Raw genomic sequence first — 21,800 nt, 5'->3', positions numbered from 1 at the left:
ATCTAATGGCGGATACTCCCTTGGTGATTTTGCAGATGGAACATAGTTAATTATGGCCACCAATGAAATTCAACCATCACTTTAGCTAAGCAAGAGACAAGGCAGTGGTTTCAATGCACTGGCCCAGAAAATGCATTCAGACTCGAATCGAAGTGAACTTGATCGTATTACACATGCTTCAGCAGCACAGGGACAGACTTTAAACATTCACAGGCTGATGAACCCAGAACACACCAAGTGATGGAATGCAACCAAAGAGTTATCATTTACAAACAGACCATTAGCACTGACTGTGGAATAAAAAGAAAAATAAGAGAGCAACCAAGTGATAATAGACATTCATACCAACACACACACACACTTTTAACCTAAAATATTGATGTTCATTAAAATAATTCCCTGCTTTATTTATTTATTTATTTGAGCAGTAACCATTCTGCTCAAAAGGAGTGAGCCGAAGCAAAGGAGCTTATAAGCGCCCACCCCTTGCAAATGCTTGCAAATTTTTTTTTTGAAGTATATTACCATTGGGGAATAAAAGTAAACAAACATATAAATAAATAGCATTAAAATATAAAATATTATAGCTTCAAACTCATAAACCCTCAGGCCACAAGGAGCAGAATTTGACCCCAAAAAAGTAGGGGTTGTCTATGTTAACAGAATATGTTGATTTAAATATATTTAAATATGTTTGTTTAAATAAATAAATAACTTTAAGAGATAACATTTAAAATTGTTTAGAATCTCATCTACAGCACAGTGACAATATAAGTCAGTTATTTAACGTTAACTAGGCTATATTAACTTTAGAATATCACACTGGGATTTCATACATGAAAATAGGCCTTTGCAGTTTAAGAAGGACAGAGTGGATAATTTTTCAAATAGCATGAGAACTGAAGATGCGTTTGTTTGTGAAGATTAATACTGAATGCAATTAATACCTATAGTATGCGTTCACTTCAGCAGGGCCCGTTAAACTTTTATTTTGGATGCATAGTGATGGAAACTTGGACATGCGTCTATCATCTGAGAGGTAAACAGAGTTCAAGGTGTGTGTTATGATTTATCATAGATATAACAATCCCACTAGATGGAGCTAAAGGCATTGCATTTAAAAATCTAAATTTACAAGTGTATAATATGTACACGGATAAAATTAAATACATGGAAAGGGATAAAAGTACAGATAGCACTAATTCAGTGCCGTATGAACGGCTTGCTAATTATATAATGGGAATAAAATAAGGCCAGTTTTAAATTATGTCTAAAAAATATGGGCTATTATTCAAATAGAATCACATATTTGCCAAAATACTGCCAAGTTGAATGCATATTTTTTATTGTAGCAATTTAAAAAGCGTATGTGAACACAAAAAAGTCACAATACTTCCCTGCTAATTGTTGTGATGCCTTGTGTGTCATCGCCCGCCCCGACGCTCCTCCTGCTGTTCAGCCATTGGCTGCTTTGCACAGAAAACAGCGCAGACTTTCAGCTCGGAACGTTCCTATTGGTTGTAATGTATATTTGCATAAAGTCTCAGTTCGTGATTGGACAACGGCATGTCAATCACTATTTACACATTCCCCTGCTTTTGGATATTACCTCAGGAGACTCCACAGTTTTTCATCAGTGAGGACTGGAATGTGAACAAAGTAACAGCCAACCAGACAAGAGGTGAACTAAACTATGATTCCTTCCCTAATTCTAAAACCGCACAACGTCAGGATTTGCCACTAACGCGCAGAACACTGTAAGTATGGCATGTCTTTCTAAAAAAAAAAAAAGTCTTATATTTAGAGCAAGAAGCTTAAGTTAAGATGACTAACACTCTAACGTTACCAACATCTGCACTGTTCTTCCTGTTTTGGGCAGAGCTGGAAAAGCCAATACAATCAGTCAGGATTAGATGTGAGCTGGATAGGGACTGGTGAACACCTGGGTGTAAATCGGAAGATAATTATCGCTTACAGGGAAAGCAGCGTCTTTACGTGTCTCTAATCACCAGGAGTTTGTCAGGCTTTCTCTGCATGTCAATACGCTGAGTTACAACTCTCCGCTAACAGCATTAGCTCCTCTCATTCACAGTATCGTTACTGAGCGGTCGCTTTAAATTAAACGCACCCTAATCTGTCATTTCTGATATTACTGATATTATTTTATATTACAATTACATTTTACTTTATTGTAAGTTATCCAGTTACCGTTTTACATTGTTTAACGCACTAGCGAGCTGGCTAACTCTAGCTTGAGTTCCGTGCGCGCATTTCTGAAGTCTCGAATAGTCGCCGTTTATTACAAACCAGCCTTATTCATTGCGTTATGTAAGTTATCTTAATGTTGACTTTTTATAGTCTAAGGAGGCGACATGTTAACTGAGGGAATAACTAGGGTAAAATTGTGTATTGTATTTTATTATTATTTTCACCCAAGCCCGCGCCACAGTACACCTGCTCCGACAGAATATTGACACAATTCAAATATGTTTGTGTGATAAGAGTCAGGAAATTCACAATGCATCATACAAGGTTCATGGTTCATGTATAACGGCAGTATTTGAAGTTCATTCCGGTTATTTTTGCATCGGTCATAGTTCACGTAGACAAGCCTATCTAACCTCATATTGGCTGCTCTTGCAAAGTTTTCATGACCCTAAAATTGTCATTATATTCGCCTTAATTACTCAGCTGTTACATTTATGCATTACACTACCAGTGGTTCTCAGTTTTGTTCCCTATTAACACAAAGTTTTGGTATGCTCTATAATTTAACAACCGATTTCACTTATCGGCTCATTTTTAGATGCTGTATGCCCTAAAATGGGTGTCAAATAAGGGATTCAGTCCTGGGTGTCATTGCAGGTTTGTGAAATGCTGCTTTCACTGATTTATGTAGTTCTAAGAAATAAGGAACCAAACACGGGACTGTTTTTAATGCTTTCTTTCACTAAAGTTGTTGTTGACATCACCACCAAAATGGCCATACTATTAAAACCCTCTGTAACATTAGCAGCAAACTCAATTTACAGTTTATGCAGTTTCTCATTCTCAATTCTAAGTAGGCTATTGTCTGTAGCAACTAGTGAAGTGTTCGGCTAGGAGACGGTACCCTCAAAAGGAAAACTTTGTACCTTATTTATTTACCCCTAAAAGGTTTATAGTAGTATCTTAAGGGAACATATCAGTGGTCTATGGTACTAACTTGCCCCTTTTAGGGGTAGATAAGGTACAAAGTTGTCCCTTTAAGGGTACTGTCCCAGTGACAAGCTGTTGTTCCTCTAAAAGTAAAAATGTTTGCGACTGTGTTTTCGATAGTGATTGTAATTATTAATATCCAGAAGACATCTGCTATAGCACCCCTTTTGGAGAAACAAAAAGAACGTGCTCTGTACTGCCGCATTTTGAATTGCAGCGGTGCACAATCTGCACATAATCAAGCTTGCATAGAAACATCTGTGTCCACATACTTGTGTAAAATGTTTTAGGCTGAGTGCTGATAGAAGAATTTGGTCCTGATGATGATGGACTTCATGCAGGCCAGTGATTCATTGAGCTTTTTCAAATCAGTGAGGTTGCCAGCTTTTGACTTTCCTCGAACACACAAAACGCACCTCCCTCCCTCCTTTGCTGTAGCTTAACTGAAATACAGCTCTAGAATACCAACATCCTCAGTGAAAAGAACCTGGAAAAGCTATTTAGTCCGAGGAGCTTGGATGTTTACACAGGAAGAACATTCAAAGAACATAAGACCTTTGTGCCTGAGCCTCTCAGTGGCATTGCAATTAAAAGGTGTCATTCATGCTGGTGAGAACATCCGCATGGATAGGTAGTTAGTTTGTTCGCATTGAATGATTCAGCAACTTTGGCACAGCTCATGCTGTTGTTGAGTGATGGTTACCATGGGTGATGGGATGAACCATGCAGGAACTCCAAGGCAGTTTCATCAAGCTGTGAAATAATAGTTAGGCTTCTTTTTCAGCTCTTTTTTTTTTTTTTTTAAGTCAGCCACAAACCTGACCATAAGTCAACTCTTGTGGAATTATGCAACATTTAATCTATTGTCACGAAAGCCATAGCTTGCAAGAAATGCCTGGAAATAAAAAATAAATAAATTTCTCTTTGTTCCCTGGTCCCATTAAGGACAACTCTGTCAACCTGGTCTGTTGAGGGAACGCTTTTTGGGACCAATGCAGACCCCCCCTCAGATCCTCACTGTCAGTGCCTGTGCGTGGGTCAGCAGTTTTTGTCGCTGTAAGTGGTTTTAGACACCTGCTTGCTCCCTATTCTCGTTCACCCATCAACAGCCCTGCATCCAATCCCTCCAATACCAGCCTCCCAGTTGCCCTTATCCCCCTTCATAGCTTTCTGCACGGATAGCTGTGACCTTGCATCCTTTGTGGTCAACCTCTGGCATTGTGATTCATGTCAACTCGAGAGTGTGATCCATAAAGACCCTGCTGATGTTTGTGCATGCTTGCGCGCCTCTCTCATCACAATAACCTCAAACCGCATCAGTTAAAGAATCCAGTTTGCATGTAAGCACATTCAGTTACACAAAGAGCCACTGGTAACATTGAACCTTTGCAGCTGAAACCTAGACAGAAAGGGCAAAACTGTCTGGATTTCACCAAATCATGCGCTGCATAAAAGCAAACCTGACCAAGCAAAACACTTAATGGGTGTTATGTATTTAATTGACAGGAAAATTCTGGCAGTTTGTTCATGTCAAGTCACATAACCTGCGCTTTGTGCCTTTAACTGCCACAGCCTTTTAAACCTAACAAATTAAATGTTAAAATATTCAGTTTCTGTTGTAGGGCTGCACCAATGGGGGGGGAATCATTCCAATTATTTCAGTAGTTTCAATAAACTTTTGCAGGGCACCTGCATGCCATTTTTGTCTTTTACTAAATGAGTATTAATTTTTTTTTATCATTAGCCTAACTGTTTTTCAAATTTTGATGGCATTATACGGTAACTCTCGAGAATGCTCCCAATGTTAATCAACTAAGTCATCTAATTTACACTATGCTTTGTTGATCATAATAGGAGCGTTCTAGTTTTGCTGCATTGCACTCAGTGTATATTGGGTGTTGTGCTGTCTACATTGCAAGTGCACCGTGCTTTTTGCTTTGGTGCTAAAGCATGTCTGTGGAACACCAATATGGACTGGTTGTTGTCACTCCAGTTATGTGTTCAATAAACATGTCTGTGATTGTTTGTTTTTTTACCATTGTAATTAAACAATGTAAGTAAATGATACGACCCTTACAGTTAATTACAAAGCTGTAATTGATTATTTTACTTGAAAAGCTGTGTAAAGTTGCTACGTAAGATTGATAACCTAAACAGTAATTTTGGTACCTAAATGGATTATTTTATTTTTATTTTTTAAGAATAGTTTGCTTTTTTCTTTGTTTAATTGTAATAGATGTTCTCTTGCGATTTCATTTTTTTTCTTTTTCTTTAGGTTTTCATTGTAATTATGGTCTTATTGAATTTCTGAGGTTCTGTTTGCCAAAAACAAAGGGTTGCTGATTTAATTTACAAATCTCAATTGTGTAACAACCTGTCAGCATAAAATGTAAGAATTAGAGACTGAGTTGATTAATTGTGCACTTTGTGTTGGCTTAACAGTGTAAAGAAGGATTACAGTTCTCAGATCCTCTGAACAAATTTACAGTGAACTTAACTGTTGAAGTAATATTTCATTGCTGAAAGAGCTGGTAATATCTAGTAAAATGTCAAGCAAAGTTTGTCTAGTGAAGGATGTAAAAATGTCATCCAGGCAATACATTTTCAATCTCTAGACATTATACACAAAAAAATAAGCTTGTAAAAGATTATTGAGCCAAGGCATGACAAATACTACAACCACATTTAAGCTAATGCTAATCATCCAAGATTAATAGTTACGTTGTCTGCAGCTGAAAACTAGCACTAGTTGGCTTGGCTCTAGATTTTGTTGATACAGCAACATAATATTGCCAGGCATAAACATGTACAGCACTGAGTCATCTCCAATACTGAAGATACTTTTTAGATCACTTGCTAACCTCTTGTGTTGTGCTTTTTTATTTTCCTAGTTCGGGATATTGGAACCAGTGAAAATTTGGACGTGCTGGAAAAGATGTCAGTCAGCGTCCATGAAAACCGCAAGTCGAGGACGAGCACAGGCTCCATGAACATCTCGCTCTTCCACAAGCCCTCTCATCCAGACAGTGTGCTCACCCACCTCAATACCCTTCGCAAACAGTGCATGTTCACAGATGTAACGCTATGGGCAGGCGACCGCTCCTTTCCCTGTCACAGAGCTGTGCTTGCTGCTTGCAGTCGCTACTTTGAAGCCATGTTCAGCGGTGGCCTCCGTGAAAGCCTTGACAACGAGGTTAACTTTCGTGACAGTGTTCACCCAGAAGTTCTGGAGCTGCTGTTGGACTTTGCTTACTCCTCACGTGTCATCATCAATGAGGAGAATGCAGAGTCACTTCTCGAGGCTGGAGATATGCTACAGTTTCATGATATCCGTGATGCAGCAGCAGAATTTTTGGAGAAGAATTTGCACTCATCAAACTGCTTAGGAATGATGCTGCTCTCTGACGCTCATCAGTGCAAGCGCCTTTATGAGCTGTCATGGAGGATGTGCCTCATTCACTTTGAGACTCTTCGAGACACTGAAGACTTCTGTGGCCTCTCGAAAGACAAGCTTTTGGATCTCATCCTGAGTGATGAGCTGGAGGTTGAAGATGAACAGATTGTGTTCAATGCGGTCATGCGCTGGGTTAGGTATGACTTAGACAGCCGCAGAGACTATCTTCCTGAACTGCTGCGAGGACTACGCCTTGCGTTGTTGCCCTCGGGATGCCTCATTGAGGCCGTGGCATGTGAGGAACTTGTGATGTCAGATAAAAGGAGCCGACAGATTGTTGATGAGGCCATGCAGTGTAAGAAAAAGATTCTGCAGAATGACGGCGTTGTCACTAGCCCCTGCGCTAGGCCTCGCAAAGCTGGGCACACGCTTCTCATTCTTGGGGGTCAGACGTTTATGTGTGATAAGATCTACCAAGTGGACCACAAAGCAAAAGAGATCATCCCTAAATCAGATCTTCCCAGTCCCAGAAAGGAGTTCAGTGCATGTGCCATCGGCTGCAAAGTTTACGTGACAGGAGGAAGGGGGTCAGAAAATGGAGTGTCAAAGGATGTTTGGATATATGACACGGTACATGAAGAATGGTCGAAAGGTGCCCCAATGCTAATTGCACGTTTTGGACATGGCTCGGCTGAACTTGAAAACTGCCTTTATGTTGTGGGGGGTCACACTGCTATAGCAGGTGTCTTCCCAGCCTCCCCTTCAGTATCTCTTAAACAGGTTGAGCGGTATGACCCCTTAACCAACAAATGGACAATGATGGCACCACTCAGGGATGGTGTCAGCAATGCAGCAGTGGTCAGTGCCAAGCTGAAACTCTTTGTGTTTGGTGGAACAACCATCCACAGGGACAAGGCCTCAAAGGTCCAGTGCTATGACCCTGTTGAGAACCGTTGGACCATAGCTGCCGAGTGCCCGCAACCCTGGAGATACACCGCCGCTGCCGTTCTCGGCAGTCAGATATTCATAATGGGCGGTGACACCGAGTTCACAGCAGCGTCCGCCTACCGATTTGATTGCGAGACCAATCAATGGACGCGTGTAGGTGACATGACTTCTAAAAGAATGAGCTGCCATGCTGTGGCCTCTGGTAATAAACTCTATGTGGTCGGTGGGTACTTCGGTACACAGCGGTGTAAAACCCTGGATTGTTATGATCCGACGTCGGATAGCTGGAACAGTATAACTACCGTGCCTTATTCACTGATTCCAACTGCTTTTGTCAGCACCTGGAAACATCTTCCTGCGTAGTCGCCTCCAATTAAAGTGTATGGAGCTGATCTGGGTAAGGTTTTTGGCTTTTCTTTCATTTGTGATGTGCTCCTGTGTGTTGAAAGACTCTATACTGAAATTACTATTCTTTCTGAACGTGCAAGTATCTGTATTACCTTATCTGATCTATATATACAGACACAAACACACACACAACTGAATCATTTTGCATTGTAGGTGCTTCCACTGAAAAGTGCTTGAATCATGATTCTAAGCAGAGTAACAACAGAAGTCAGCAGGCTGTCGACCTTCACACATAAACGATGATTTCTGTCAAGATAACTGCATGCCAAAATGTTAAATTGGGGCTTGACAGCCTTCTTTGAAAGCGGCTGAGTGCTCCTATTATTGAGGTTTTTGAAAGAGAAAATGATTGTGTTAAACCATCTGGATGTCTAGGAATATTATAGAGCAGCGGCTGTCATTGAAGGGCAACATCTTCAAGAGGGTTGAAGGTTGAGGCTTGAACATCTCATGAATTCTCACTTAGGATCATAGTGATGCGTCAGCACTAGTGAGCCATTGAAAAATTGATTTGTGATCTACATTACAAAGCTTTTTCTGTCAATTGGCTATTAGGTTGAGTGAGAGCACAAAGTGGCTTAATCTCTGTAATTACAGGCTGCAATGAGGGACTCAGTGTAGAGAGATTTAGGGAGGAGGGTGCTTCTTGTTGCTGAAACAGCTGCTAAAGCATTTTGTTTCCCCATCAACTGTACCATCTAAAGCACAACAATGATTTTTTTTTTTTGCGCTTAAATGTTGACCACTGAAAATTTTCAGTGGCCAGAGGACAGTCTTGGCTGAAGGTGTGAACAGAAACAGTTTGAACAATTGAAATTCGATTTGCAAATTTGCAGAATTTGCATTTCCCTCTTGTGCATTGAAGTCCCCATGCCCAAAAGCAATCATTCTCTTTGGCTGGTGGTGCATTAATAAAGAGCTATTTATGTGCTTCATTAGAGGAAGTATTTCTTATGTGTGAAGGGAGAATGGTTTGTCACTTAAGGTACCTGCCACCTTTGTTTTAGAAATTACTAGTTTCCATCTTTTGTGTATTCTTGACAAGGTACAGATATTAGCCCAATTTCAGTTTTTAAAGATATAGATGTATTGTGCAAAATTAATTATTGTATTTGAGCCTCTCTCTGTGTAAACAAAATAAAATCTGTTTAGTCATTCTAAACGACGGCTAATTTGAATTATCTGGCCTAGTATGTTCAGCCAATAATTTATTTCAATGCATCACTATAGACATAAAAAAAAGAGTAAAAATACTGTTTAATGATTAAAACAGTGATTATAATGATTACACTCTCCCAAGAAACAAGAAAACTCTCACATCATTTCCATTATAAGCTTCCTATTTTACTATCAAACAAAAGCATAAGAGTATAAATGTAAAGCACTCGTTTGCATTGAACTGTAAAAAAAAAAAAAAAAACGTATTGACTAAATGAAATGCAATAAGCTTCGTTATAATATTTTATTTATTTATTTATTTATTTGAGCAGTAACCATTCTGCTCAAAAGGAGAGAGCTGAAGCAAAAGAGCTTATAAGCGCCCCCCCCCCCCCCAAAAAAAAAATTTTATACAAGAAAATGTCTCATTTCACAATGGTTCAAGGAAACAAAGTGCAAAACAACAAAACAACAACAAAGAGACAACAAGTATCTGGTCATGGTAGAAGTACCCCTAATGACAAAACATTTCTTCTTCTCTATACTTTTCAAAGATCTTTTGTTTATATTTGTATTTAAAAAGATTGATGTTTGAACTTCGTTTTATCACTATCTCCAAATTATTCCATAATTGTACCCCATTGACTGTAAGGCTAAAACTTTTCAAAGTTGTGCTGTGTTTCTGCGTCCTAAAGTTTAATTCATCACGTAAATCATAATAACCAGTACGTTCTTGGAACCTTTTTTGTATTTGGCATGGTAACAATTTGTGCCTTGCTTTGTATAATATCTGTAATGATTGGAACTCAACAATGTCATAAAACTTCATGATCTTAGATTTTAAAAATAGTGAGTTTGTGTGGTCCAAAAACCCTACTTTATGAATTAATCGAATAACTCTTTTTTGCAACATTACTATTGGTCTTAATGTACTTTTATAAGTGCTACCCCATATCATAGAACAATAATATAAATAAGGCAAGATCAAAGAACAATATAAAGTATGCAATGCTTTACTATTTAAAATATGCTTTACTTTAGCAATTACAGAAATGCTTCTTGATATTTTAGTGATGGTATATTTAATGTGAGAGTTCCAAGTAATTCTATCATCTATTATAACTCCAAGAAATTTTATTTCATGCACCCGCTCTATAACAACACCCTCTATCTGGATTGCTTCCTGAGCATTGGTGTTACTGTTGCCAAATATCATCATTTTACTTTTACTCAAATTTAGTGATAATTTGTTTTGTTTGAACCACATATTAACACGTTTGAGTTCCAAGGTAACAATTTGACACAGTTGTTGTAAATCATCACCCGATGCAAAAATATTTGTATCGTCTGCAAACAAGATAAATCTCAGTATTTTTGATGTTTTACAAATATCGTTTATATACATATTAAATAATTTTGGACCCAGAATGGAACCTTGAGGTAAGCCGCACACAATTTCTTGACAACTCGACTGATGATCTCCTATTGTCACACATTGTTTTCTATTTTTTAAGTAACTGGTAACCCACTGTAATGCTACCCCTCTAATCCCATACTTTTCCAGTTTGTTAATCAATATGTCATAATTTATTGTGTCAAAAGCTTTACTTAGGTCAATAAATAACCCTATTGCATATTTCTTATTATCAACAGCATTCGTTATTTCATCAACTATATCAAAGAGTGCATGTGAAGTTGAACAATTTTTCCTAAAACCAAACTGATTGTCTGAGAGTAATTTGTTTCTTTCTATAAAGCTATCTAGTCTAGAATTAAAAACCTTCTCTAAAATTTTTGAAAATTGTGGTAAAAGAGAAACAGGCCTGTAGTTAGTAAAGAGATGCTTATCCCCTGCCTTAAACAGAGGAATCACTTTTGCTACTTTCATACTATCAGGAAATTGGCCAGTTTGCAATGACAAGTTACAAATGTATGTTAACGGTTTACAAATACTTTCAATAACACATTTTAAGGTCTTCATATCCATATCATAGTGGTCTGTTGAGGTTTTGTTTTTACACCTTCCAACAATGTCCAATATCTCATTTTCCTCAACAGGATTAAGAAACAATGTCTTAGGATTTGTGTCTATTAGCTCACAATTATAGGTCTCAACATTTGCAATTTTTGCAGCAAAATTCGGGCCAACATCTACAAAGAATTTATTAAATTTGTTAACTATTGAGTTCTTATTATTTATAATGTTGTCCTCATCTCTAAAATATTGTGGATAATTGTTCATTCTAGTTTTATTTCTGATTAAACTATTTAAAATATTCCATAAACCTTTAATATTATTCTTATTGCTATCTAACAATTTATTGTAATAATCCTGTTTACATTTTCTAATGATACCTGTCAATTTGTTTTTATATTTCTTATATTTAACCTCCACTTCATTGGTTCTATGTATTAAAAAAAAATTGTAAAGTGAATTTTTTTTCTTGCATGCATTCTGCAATCCTTTTGACATCCATGGGTTTTCTATGCCTTTTCTGTTTTCACAGTGATTTTTTATTGGACAATTTTTATCATATACTTTTTGAAATACTCGCGCAAACTCATCATATGCCTTGTTAGTGTCATTCTCTCTGTATATAATACTCCAGTCTTGCGTTAATAGTTCCTTTCTAAATGCTTCAATAGTTTTCTCTGTTTTTACCCTTCTAGACAAATACATAGTTTCCTCTTCATTTTTTTGATAAGCATTTTTATGTAATACAAAAACTGGAAGGTGATCACTGATATCATTTATCATTAGTCCGCTGACTGTATTACTTTCTAATTCATTGGAAAAAATATTATCTATTAAAGTAGCACTATGGTTTGTAATTCTACTCGGTTTGGTTATTAGAGGAAACAAACCTATACTAAATAGAGTATTAATAAATTCGTCAGTCTTTTTATGTTTATTTGGGTTTAGCAGATCGATGTTAAGATCACCTCCAACAAACATAAGTTTCTGCTTTGAATTTGAAAAGTGCTCCTCTAACCAATTATTAAACACATCTATATTAGACCCAGGTGTTCTATAAATACAACTTACAATAATATTTTTCTTTTTTGTCCTTACAATTTCAATAGTTAGACATTCAAGTATATCATCCACCACCATAGTCATATTTTCAATCAATTTAAAACCATAATTTAAATCTACAAACATAGCTACACCCCCACCTTGCTTATTTCTTCTGTTCTGACTTATAAACTCATAACCTTCAATACTAAAATCCATTTCTGTATCAATACGTATCCATGTTTCTGATATCAAAATCACACTGAATTTTGAAAACTGTTTTAAGTAACTCTTAATGTGGTCAAAGTTTGCATAAAGGCTTCTACTATTAAAGTGAATTACAGAGAAGGTATTAACATACTTAAATGTACAATTGAAATCATCCTCTGTGTAATATTGACAGACATTAACAGATCTCGTAAAGAAATTATTTTCAGGGTCAATGTCAATCTCAGTACTCTGTAAATCATATTGTGAGTATGCAATATCCAGACCATTTAATTCAGTATTTTTCCTTAATGAGAGTTTAAAATCAGAGATTGCTTTAGAAGTCTTGATGGAGGCCATGTGAAAGGAAATGTTTCAACATACCAGAATTATGCCGATTATCCTGATTTTTAAACTTGGTTTGGTGTGCTGGTGCGCCGATGAACTATTAGTTTGTCGTAACGCAGGAAAGCAATATCGCCCCTATCTCTTGCGGCTCTCAACTCTGGCATCAATTCTTTTCGCTTCTTTTTAACTAAGTCCGTATAGTCCTCGTTTATGAAAATGTTTGATCCTTTGAGGCGTTTTGCGCGCAGCAAAATAGTTTCTCGATCCTTCCAACGCAGAAGCTTGACGATAATGGGTCTCGGCCGGTCCCTTCCGCCGTCCGGTTTCCCCACGCGGTGGGCCCTTTCCACCTCCACCGTGTGCTGCAGCTGGAGCTTCTCCGTCAACAGTTGTTTCACTTTTTCCTCCGCGTCGGCCCAAGTCTCCCCCGGCAATTCCTTTACTCCCTCAAAGACCAAGTTGTTTCTGCGGCTCTGTCCTTCCAGGTACTCCATTTTATCGTTGATGATGAGCATACTGTCGCAGACTTTATAAACATCAGATTGCAATGTGTTGTTGCGTTCAGTTAGTTTTACATTCTCTTCCTTCAGATTGTCCACCTCACCTTGCGTGAACTGTAAGCTTGTTTTGAGTTCTTGAATGTCCCTTAATATTGCATCCATACGGGTGTTTGTAGCTTCCATTGTCATTTTTAGAAATCCTTTAAAAATCTCCTGTTGTTGCTGAAGTAGTTCCTTGAACATATCCTTTTGTTGATCCATTAGCCCAATGACTCGACTTAGGCTAACGTACTCCTCCTCCGATGCCAAATCTACCTGCTGCTTAGTCTCTGATTTTGATGGTTTCGGCATTGTGAGGAGCTATTCACATCAGCTTCCAAACGGCTGTCTAATAAAGCACATGCAAGAGCAACGTCTCTGTCAAGTCAAAGTTTGCCGCGAAGCTCTCGGCATCTCGAAAAAGAGATGCCGAGATACCTTTTCTTCTATAGGCATCTTAGACTCATTATCATTTCTGCCATCATAATATCTTGTCTGTCAGCACTTATGAAGACCAGGGCTAATAGGTCATTACAGACAAAATATTTGCATGAACAGCCTTTCTCAGAAGCCAGCGAGCCCCTTGTCTGCCTGAAGGCAGAGTTGAATGATGGTCTGCCTGCATATTGGTTTGTATAGGGACACAGCAAAGGTTGTTGCTTCTTAAACCTAATACTGAGGAATTACAATTGTGCCGATGGTCTCTATGAGTGCGTCATAACAGTCAGCTGAACATCTCTCACTTGTGTCATTTGAATAAGACTGCCTGGGGAGGGACCACAGCCGTCTCATTGCATCTCCTGGTGATTAGAAAATGATTACTTCTGTGAGTAATCATTAACACTCTTCACCAGCCAGCAACTCCGTTCACACCACAAGTGCTTCATTTCACAGAGAAGCAGGTGGCCCAGCAAAAGCTGGGTTTTATAATTAGCCCCAGGGGGCTCAAAATCAGAATGTCTGGAGGACGCCCTGGCAGGCCTACCGAAGGATGTTGGCAGCAGCGGCGTCCTCCAGGAACGCCCACAGGAAGAGAATAAACATTGTTGAATGTGTACCAACCAAAGGGTTAAAGCTTAGCTGGTTAGCATGGCTCTGCTACTCTGCTGATAGCATTTTTTTTCCCACTGACGTGTATTAAAATTGACCGGTGTGTAGCGAAATAGCAAATATTTCTTTATAGTAGATGTTTTTTAAAGGATGCTTAATTTTATATTTAAGCTGGTGTTTTTCCGTCCGCTGTCTTTGGCCTCTTTTTCCCCATCAGGCCAAACCGTTTTCTTTGCTTAACCGTTCATTTCCGAGCTGATAACGAAGCTCTTTGGAATTGAATACAAATGTGTCAGTTGTTGCCTTGGTAACGTAAGAGTTTACAGGCAATATTTGATGTAAATAGCTTTATGGAGGATGATGAGATATTTGTTTTAATTTTATTATTAATTTGTGCTTTAGTCGCTCAAATAGCATGCTTGGCCAGCTACAAAGAATGGTAGCCATGCAACAGACAGTGACCAATCCTGAGTTGCGACGTCACTACACGCATTCTACCATTACGGTTCAGGTTAGCCAAACATGTTTACACTAGTGCGTTTTCATTTAAAAACAGCGTTTCAAAATGAAAACTATCCTCGTTATTGTTTACACGGTCATCGAGGCTGGTATGTTACAGAACCATTGAGAGAGACGGCTCTGGGCTGCGATTCCCAAAAGCATTGTAAGCCTAAGTTGATTGCAGAACAATAGCCACCAACGGTCTCGAAGATCAATTTAGGCTTACGATGCTTTTGGGAAACTCAGCCCTGTTCTGTTATTGTCGTGTTCTGGTAGCGTAATGTGAGCAGCCACACCTTCGTTTTCAAAAGTCTCCATTTTGGTCCGTTTACACTGAAACGCTACCCCAGAGTTTTCAAACTAAAACGGGGTCTGCAGTGTTTTCGAACCGTAGAAAGTTATGCATTTTAAAACGAAAACGCACTTGTGTAAAAAGGGTCTAAGAATTCCGGGCCGAGAGCGGTTTGTATGCGTGCCATGCTGTACCAGGCTCAAGTTGAATTTAACTGGAACCATTCCTTACCGGTCTTTAAACCATTCGGCCCGAAAGGTGGAAAAGCGGCTTTTAACATCACAGCTTGGGCTCGAGGCTTATTTTTTTGTGATTGAGTTATTTACAACTCAAAAACAACCTTGCAGCAGATCTGACCGCCCTTGAGCAAAGATGGCAGATTTCAAATTCTTCAAGTATTATATAGACCTCCCACACTCTCCTATTCATCTCTTTACCCTGTTCAGCCTCACAACCTTCTCTCTCCTGATAAAGTAACTAAAGAAGTGGAAAGCAAAGGCTGGTGTGTTTCAAACTCCTACTGAGTTGAAGCAATGAAGAATTCATAGATGAGTTTAGGTGGCCCAGCTCTATGGTCTCACACTTAAAATGGCTGTTGGTCTCCAAAGTGGAATGTCTCTGTGTCATTATGAAAAACAAAACAGAGAAGAATGAGCTTCATAAATGATTTAAAGGCCTGCATGTGCAGGGTTGGGATTCCACTTTCAGTTTATAAATATTTTAAAACCTGCAGCGGCCAGGGACAAGGAGAGGAGTACCTGAATGTAATCCATTTCGGAAAGCTGTGCATCATGTTAGACAACAGGATAATTGAATCCCACAGTCTAAATTTGACATTATTAGTCATAATCAGACAGCCTTGGTGAAAACTGTAAATCAAGTTTCATTCACGGTATAGTATGTTTTTCTAGAGACCTAACGTCCCTAAAAAAAAAAGGAAAGAAAATGAAGAAAAGCTTTTAGAGTTTAGTTGGCAGAGGTTGTCCATTAAATGAAAAGGCTTATGTAAAGCTTGTATCATGTTAGTCCCTATACATTATTATTTTTTCTTTCATGCCACGCATTGTCAAATATTTTATTCATGAGCCGTTATTTATATACATCTTTTTTCTGAATAGTATAGTTTATAAACTGCAAAAAAATTTCCAGGTATAGTTCACCCAAAAATTTAAATAATTTACTCGCGTTGATGTTGTTCCTAACTTTCTTCTGCAGAACACAGAAGATATTTTTAAAATAAAATGTTTTTGGCTATACAATAAAACTCAATGAAGATTGGACCCCACTGACTTCCATTGTGTAGGCAAAAAAACAACAATACAAAACAAACAAATTGTATTATCTTTTATATTCCACAGAAAAAAAGTCATACAGGCTTAAAAAGCATGAGTTATTTTATTTTTTAAATTGTATGCATTATGTAATGGATACTTAAACTGACAAAATCTGCTGTGACTATGCATGTGAACATACTTTCAGGTAATTTTAGGCCAGTTACCCCACCCCCAACACTTTACCTGAACAAAGGCCTTCCTCTGCACTACAACTTGACAGTGGACTTTCTCAAACCACTTCTGTTCGGGAATCTCCCTAAGCTGTGTTTGATGGAATCAACTAGCATTTGTTTGTGTAATTTCAGAAGGAAAATGCTGGCACAGTTTTGTTTTTTCCTCAGAATGACCACTGGATAAATGGTCAGAAATTGCCCAAGCAACATCATAGTTTTCAAATGTCATTGTTGTTTCCAAAGCATGAGCTATTTATGCTTTTAAAAAGTAGCATCAAACTTGTTGATTACTTTACAGGACGTGAATTATGACCAGAAGCTCCAGGTAAATATAATAGGGAATATTCAGGCATTGGCCTGTAATGTCATCTCTTTTGACACCCCTATAGCACATCCCATATGTCCTCAATAAGACTTAGTTACTGCTGTTTCTGCCAACAGTGCAGTTTCATTGGCAGCATTGTGTTCAACTAATCCAGGTAATTTGCCAGTTGTAACAGTTCTGACCTCTTGCCAACCACCACAACCTCCCATCCCATCCACTAAAGGAGGGGGCTTTAGAAAAACTAAACCAGCTAATTGTTTTCCTGTTACAGAGCCCATAAATCGGATTGGGTTGTTTTAATCTAATCTCTCTTTGTGGCATGCATGTTACTAAAGCAGGAAACACGATGTTTTGGCAGTGTACACTGTTCTCCCAACTGGTGGAAACAGGCCGATACAGGTAGCAAAAGCCCAGATTTCCCATGCACATCACCTTCTCTGACCCACCTAGCACTGACACAGTCTGGTGAAGGCTGGATAAGCTTTGCCTGGTCATGGTGCCCTGTTTAAACTAGCTGTGGATTTGCACGCTCGAGAGGCAGATGCTCTCAGTTTCCTGGAATGGCACTGCTCACTGTAATCCAGTCTTTATACCAATATTTATCCTTTACCATCACCGTATTAGGGAGTAATGCCATGTCCACTTTAACCCATCTAGACAACAAAGTCTGGTTTTTAATAAGTATAAGCCTATAGTGTTTGCAACATGTTTTACTGATCTACACCGAAGTGGCAGTTTTTTTCTGGCAATTGAGACTGCATTGTTCTGGTTTGCGGGATGGGACTCGATCAGGAGAGTAAATGTTGAAATGAACCCTTTTTATTGCATTTATGAGTAAAGGGAAGGGCTTATGTTGGTAGTTTTGTGGTTGCCCTTGTGTTGAAGAGTGCATATATATATTTAAATGTGCATATTTATATATAAATAAAATACTTTTAAAAAAACAGTTGCATATAGCATAGCAACATGTGGCAATAGAGTGGTGCAGGTATGACGTCAGAACTCGGAAGACCATTTCGCCGCTGGTTCTTTTAAGACTTTCCTATGGGGTTTTCTGTCGTAAACATAACTTGACTTAGCCTGACTACGTCAGACTTTGTACTTCCGCTCAATTTCATTTCGCTTCTGTACTCAGTCTGAGACAGCGGCCTATCTATCCGTTTTCCTCCGGCCTGAAAACAGCCGGGCCAATCAACGAACAGAGGGCGGGCTGAAAGCCGTGACGTAGTCGCTAAGCGCCGAGTTTAAGATTAGGTCAGGGAAATCGAAAACGACCGCGGATATGGAGACGCGGATGCAATTCGCTCAGTTGTGGAGAATATTACCGGCATTAGCAAACTGAAGCCCGGACAAGAAGAGTGTGTATTAAACATTTTGAATGGAGGTGATGTTGTGGCCCTACTCCTTTTGGGAAAAGTTTAATTTATCAACTATTACCGATCGTCAGCGAGAAACTGGGGAGCCTTTTGACAGGTCAGTGTCTCCTTTCTTTTCCAGGTCTTAAATATTGCCATGGCATGTTGTAATCTTGCAATTAAGTTGCAGCATTTCCGACAGACTCGAGATGAACAAAGAGCTGTGTTTAACAGAACTAATCCTAACTTTGACAGTTGGCTGCAAATATTTTTTTGTTTCTCTCTACGGTCAAATATCAGTTTAGAGGCCCTGATTGTACCGTGGATGCGTAGATTAACTTCGCATAATCTGCAAAAGTCGTTTACAGCCATGTTTACTCCGGTATTTCGCTCGCATCATCAAGTGTTTACAGCAGGTTTACAGTGGAAGTTCGATCATAGATTTGAGTTCGATGCATGATGTCTGTGGTTCGATGCGGCTGTGTTGGCACATAACATACGTCATATATAAACGTATATAATTGGCTTACGGGTAACCAATGATTTTAAACTTCAGACAAGCGCCCCCTAGCGAGAGAGAAAACACTTCTCTATGATGCCATTCCAGACTCTGTCTACGAAGCAAAGTGAAGTAGCAGAGTCTGGTGTTACCAGGCTAAACTTGACTATACTTTTTGACAAAACGTCAAAGTTTAGCCAAGTTTTGTTTACCACAGGCTTTATTTTACTCCTAAATTGAAAAATCCCATAGGAAAATCTCAAAGGAACCAGCGGCAAATTAGACTTCCGGGTTCTGACGTCATACCTACACCACTATTGCCATTTGTTCTTTAGGTTTGATCAACAAAACATTAGTTGTTTGAAAAGACTTATTCTAGTCTTTTACCAACTTGTTTGAAATTGTGTGTAAAAGTTAAATGGGGAAAAAAATAAAATGATAGGGTTGAATTCCGAATGGGTCGTTAATTTTATTTATTATTTTTGTGTTTTTTAATTAGGGCTTTGTAGACCAGTATAGTATTTCTCAAGATACAATTATACACTCCATTCACCTGCCCACAGGGATTTACCTTGAGCTTTTCACCTAAGGCAAAAATCCACCTCATTTCTACCCACAGCATTTTTATCCTCTACATCTGAAAAGTATTTGAGTGTCAACACAACAGCATTCCCTTTAAGTGCATGTGGCAGCTATTATGCCAGATCAGAGTCTCACACTAATGAATCATAAAGCAGATGGACACATTTAAGGCGAAACCCACACCTGGGATCTGCAAATTATTGACTTTGTTTTTGGTTCATAAAGAGCAGGAGTCCTTTTTGATGGATATGTCAATGGCATTGTCAATGCAGGCTCTGAAATAATTTCATTGTTGTGGCTTAACCGCTTACACCCTCTAGGGGAGGCATTAGCTTTAAATTGGAATGTATTAGAGGTGATGAGAATTGAATTAGAGGCCGTCAGACACCCCTGTTGGGCGAGCTGCACTGGTGGGATGTGAAGCTGATGTAAGCGATTGATTTTAAATCTTCTGTAAGCGTAGACTCATTTAAAGTGCTACGAGACTGCAAATCCCACATGTTCTCCACGGACACAACAACAGGCAAGGTTCATTGATGACCGTGATTGATCCCGTTACTTTTTCAAAATAATTTCAAAGTGTTTTAGATTCAGGTTTTGAGTCTCATTTCCTCTTTTCTGTGTGCTTGTTCGATTTTAAACTCTTTAGTTTTTGGTACCAACTAAGTACATGTACAACCTTTTTCCGTTGCAACAGCAGATAATGTAAGCTACGTTTCTCGTATGGTATATCAATACATGGTATCGATACAGATTTGATTCTGGTTCACAAGATCTTGATTTGATTACAATTGATTCTTTTAAATTTATTTTAGTTGTGTCTTTTTCATACTTGTAAAAGAAATTCTCTCGGCCAATGTTGTTATACAGGACAGTTTCATACTGGGTCAAACTTATAACTCTACTCATTAGAAAACCCAGTTCATAGGAGTCGTTTCAAGAATTAGTCTACACTGGTTATGCTGTTTGTTTAAAAAGAATCCAGTCATTTGTGAATCAGACTACATTCTTCACTTTGTGTCTGAATGACTGCAAAAAAACAGGTTTGTTTATTCGTGAGGGAAAAAAGCAACTACACTTTTGTTTCCATTCCAAACTTTTTGCAAAGATTGACTAAGCTCAATACTTTGGTTGAGAATCACAAGAAATGTGCTTTCCTGTCTTCCCTTTCTTTTCTCCCAGTCCATTTAAATAGCCTCTTACGATTGCATCAAGTTTGAGTGCAATGACTAGGTTCAAATTACAGAGATTGGCTTGGAGTTGTGAGGAAATCTGGTTTCATGCTGTGCCGTCTCTCATTGCAGGTGTCATGGTCTTCTAGCTACACTGAATGGACAGCAGGAGAGCTGGATTGTCATTGGCTGGCCTAAAGCTCTGCTCGGTGGGTGTGGTGTGGCTGCGGTCGGTCACGGCCACTCTCGAAAACAAACCGTCTATCCACTGCTGAGAGGAGCCACAGAGAAGAGCTGAAAAAATCTCCAGAAGAGAGGCCACAAAGGCCTTTTCCCTACAGCACAATGCTAACTCATGCCATGCTTGTTCATTGCCAAACAAAGGCACAAAGACACACTACACTCTTGCACCAATATCTGCTCTTTGGAGACTCTTTTGCAATCCAACAAGGTCAAGAACATTCCAGTGAACTATGACAAACGACAACTAAAGCATGATTTTCCTTCGTGAAACTTTACTTCTTCACTTTCAATGGCAGTACAGCATGTTCATGTTGCTTCCAAAACGCCTTACGGACACTGCGTTAAACGAAACATCTGAAGCATCTACAGATATGCAGAACATCCCCATGGGAAACTGCAAGTTTACTCGAGCAGGAGGTACAATTCCTGCGGGACTTTTATTTAAGTATCTGTGAAATGAGTTTTAAACTGGTACTTGTATAGATTCTACAGCACAATGTATTATCAAGGACTTTCTCTCGTTTTAAGATTTCTTGAAGGTTTAAACATTTGATAAATGCGTTTAATTTATGTGTTTGTGACAAAAACAAAAGAGTAAAGAAAAAAAATTGCACATGAGACTATATGATGGATGATGAGGGCTTTGGTGTTTGTTACAGTTTTCCTGGATTTGAACGCTGGATTATGTTTAAAAGAACATTCTGGGTCCAATACAAGTTAAGCTCTGTCAGCATTTTAATATATATACCGTATATACCCGAATTTAAGACGAGGTTTTTGTCCTAAAAATAGGCTGAAAAATGGGGGGTCGTCTTATATTCAGGGTCGTCTTATATTCAGGGTCGTCTTATATTCGGGTGATGCGAGGCATTTGGAACAACGCCTCGGAAATTTGCTCTTAAAAATATTTTCTGTTGAAAACCAGATTTTTTCCCCAAAAAATAAGTCTGGAAAATGGGGGGGTTGTCTTATATTCAGGGTCGTCTTATATTCGGGTATATACGGTATATGCTTTGCATAAGCTTCCCATATCTGCTTCTACATCCTCCAAAAATTGA

The 21,800-nt window shown here is 38.6% G+C and overlaps 2 protein-coding genes across 3 annotated transcripts in view; one reads left to right on the top strand and one right to left on the bottom strand.

Moving 5' to 3' along the window:
- The window catches only part of LOC130085185 (cytosolic carboxypeptidase 4), a 257,663-nt gene that overhangs the window by 202,681 nt on the left and 33,182 nt on the right, over positions 1-21,800 (bottom strand). The window lies entirely within an intron of this gene.
- On the top strand, positions 1,604-21,474 carry LOC130085186 (kelch-like protein 25). Of its 2 annotated transcripts, XM_056250803.1 has the most exons (4): positions 1,616-1,757; positions 4,144-4,254; positions 6,090-7,937; positions 20,632-21,474. In XM_056250803.1, the coding sequence occupies exons 2-3, from the start codon at positions 4,191-4,193 to the stop codon at positions 7,901-7,903; spliced, it is 1,878 nt and encodes a 625-aa protein (XP_056106778.1). In that variant the 5' UTR covers positions 1,616-1,757; positions 4,144-4,190; the 3' UTR covers positions 7,904-7,937; positions 20,632-21,474. The 2 variants fall into 2 exon arrangements, with proteins under 2 accessions (XP_056106779.1, XP_056106778.1); XM_056250804.1 differs by lacking the exon at positions 4,144-4,254 and having other exon boundaries at positions 1,604-1,757; positions 20,632-21,473.

Source organism: Rhinichthys klamathensis, unplaced genomic scaffold (assembly GCF_029890125.1).
Source record: "Rhinichthys klamathensis goyatoka isolate OS25496 unplaced genomic scaffold, OSU_Roscu_1.1 h1tg000076l_1, whole genome shotgun sequence".
NCBI lineage: Eukaryota > Metazoa > Chordata > Actinopteri > Cypriniformes > Leuciscidae > Rhinichthys > Rhinichthys klamathensis.
The sequence above is the reverse complement of the archived record's forward strand: the minus strand, read 5'-3'. Positions and strand labels throughout refer to the sequence as shown.

What these genes read in the sequence shown, in the direction of transcription:
- LOC130085186 (XM_056250803.1), top strand. Translation starts at nt 4,191, where the DNA reads ATGCAGACCCCCCCTCAGATCCTCACTGTCAGTGCCTGTGCGTGGGTC. An exon ending in GGTCAGCAGTTTTTGTCGCT is followed by an intron (nt 4,255 to 6,089) that starts GTAAGTGGTTTT and finishes TTATTTTCCTAG; the next exon opens with TTCGGGATATTGGAACCAGT.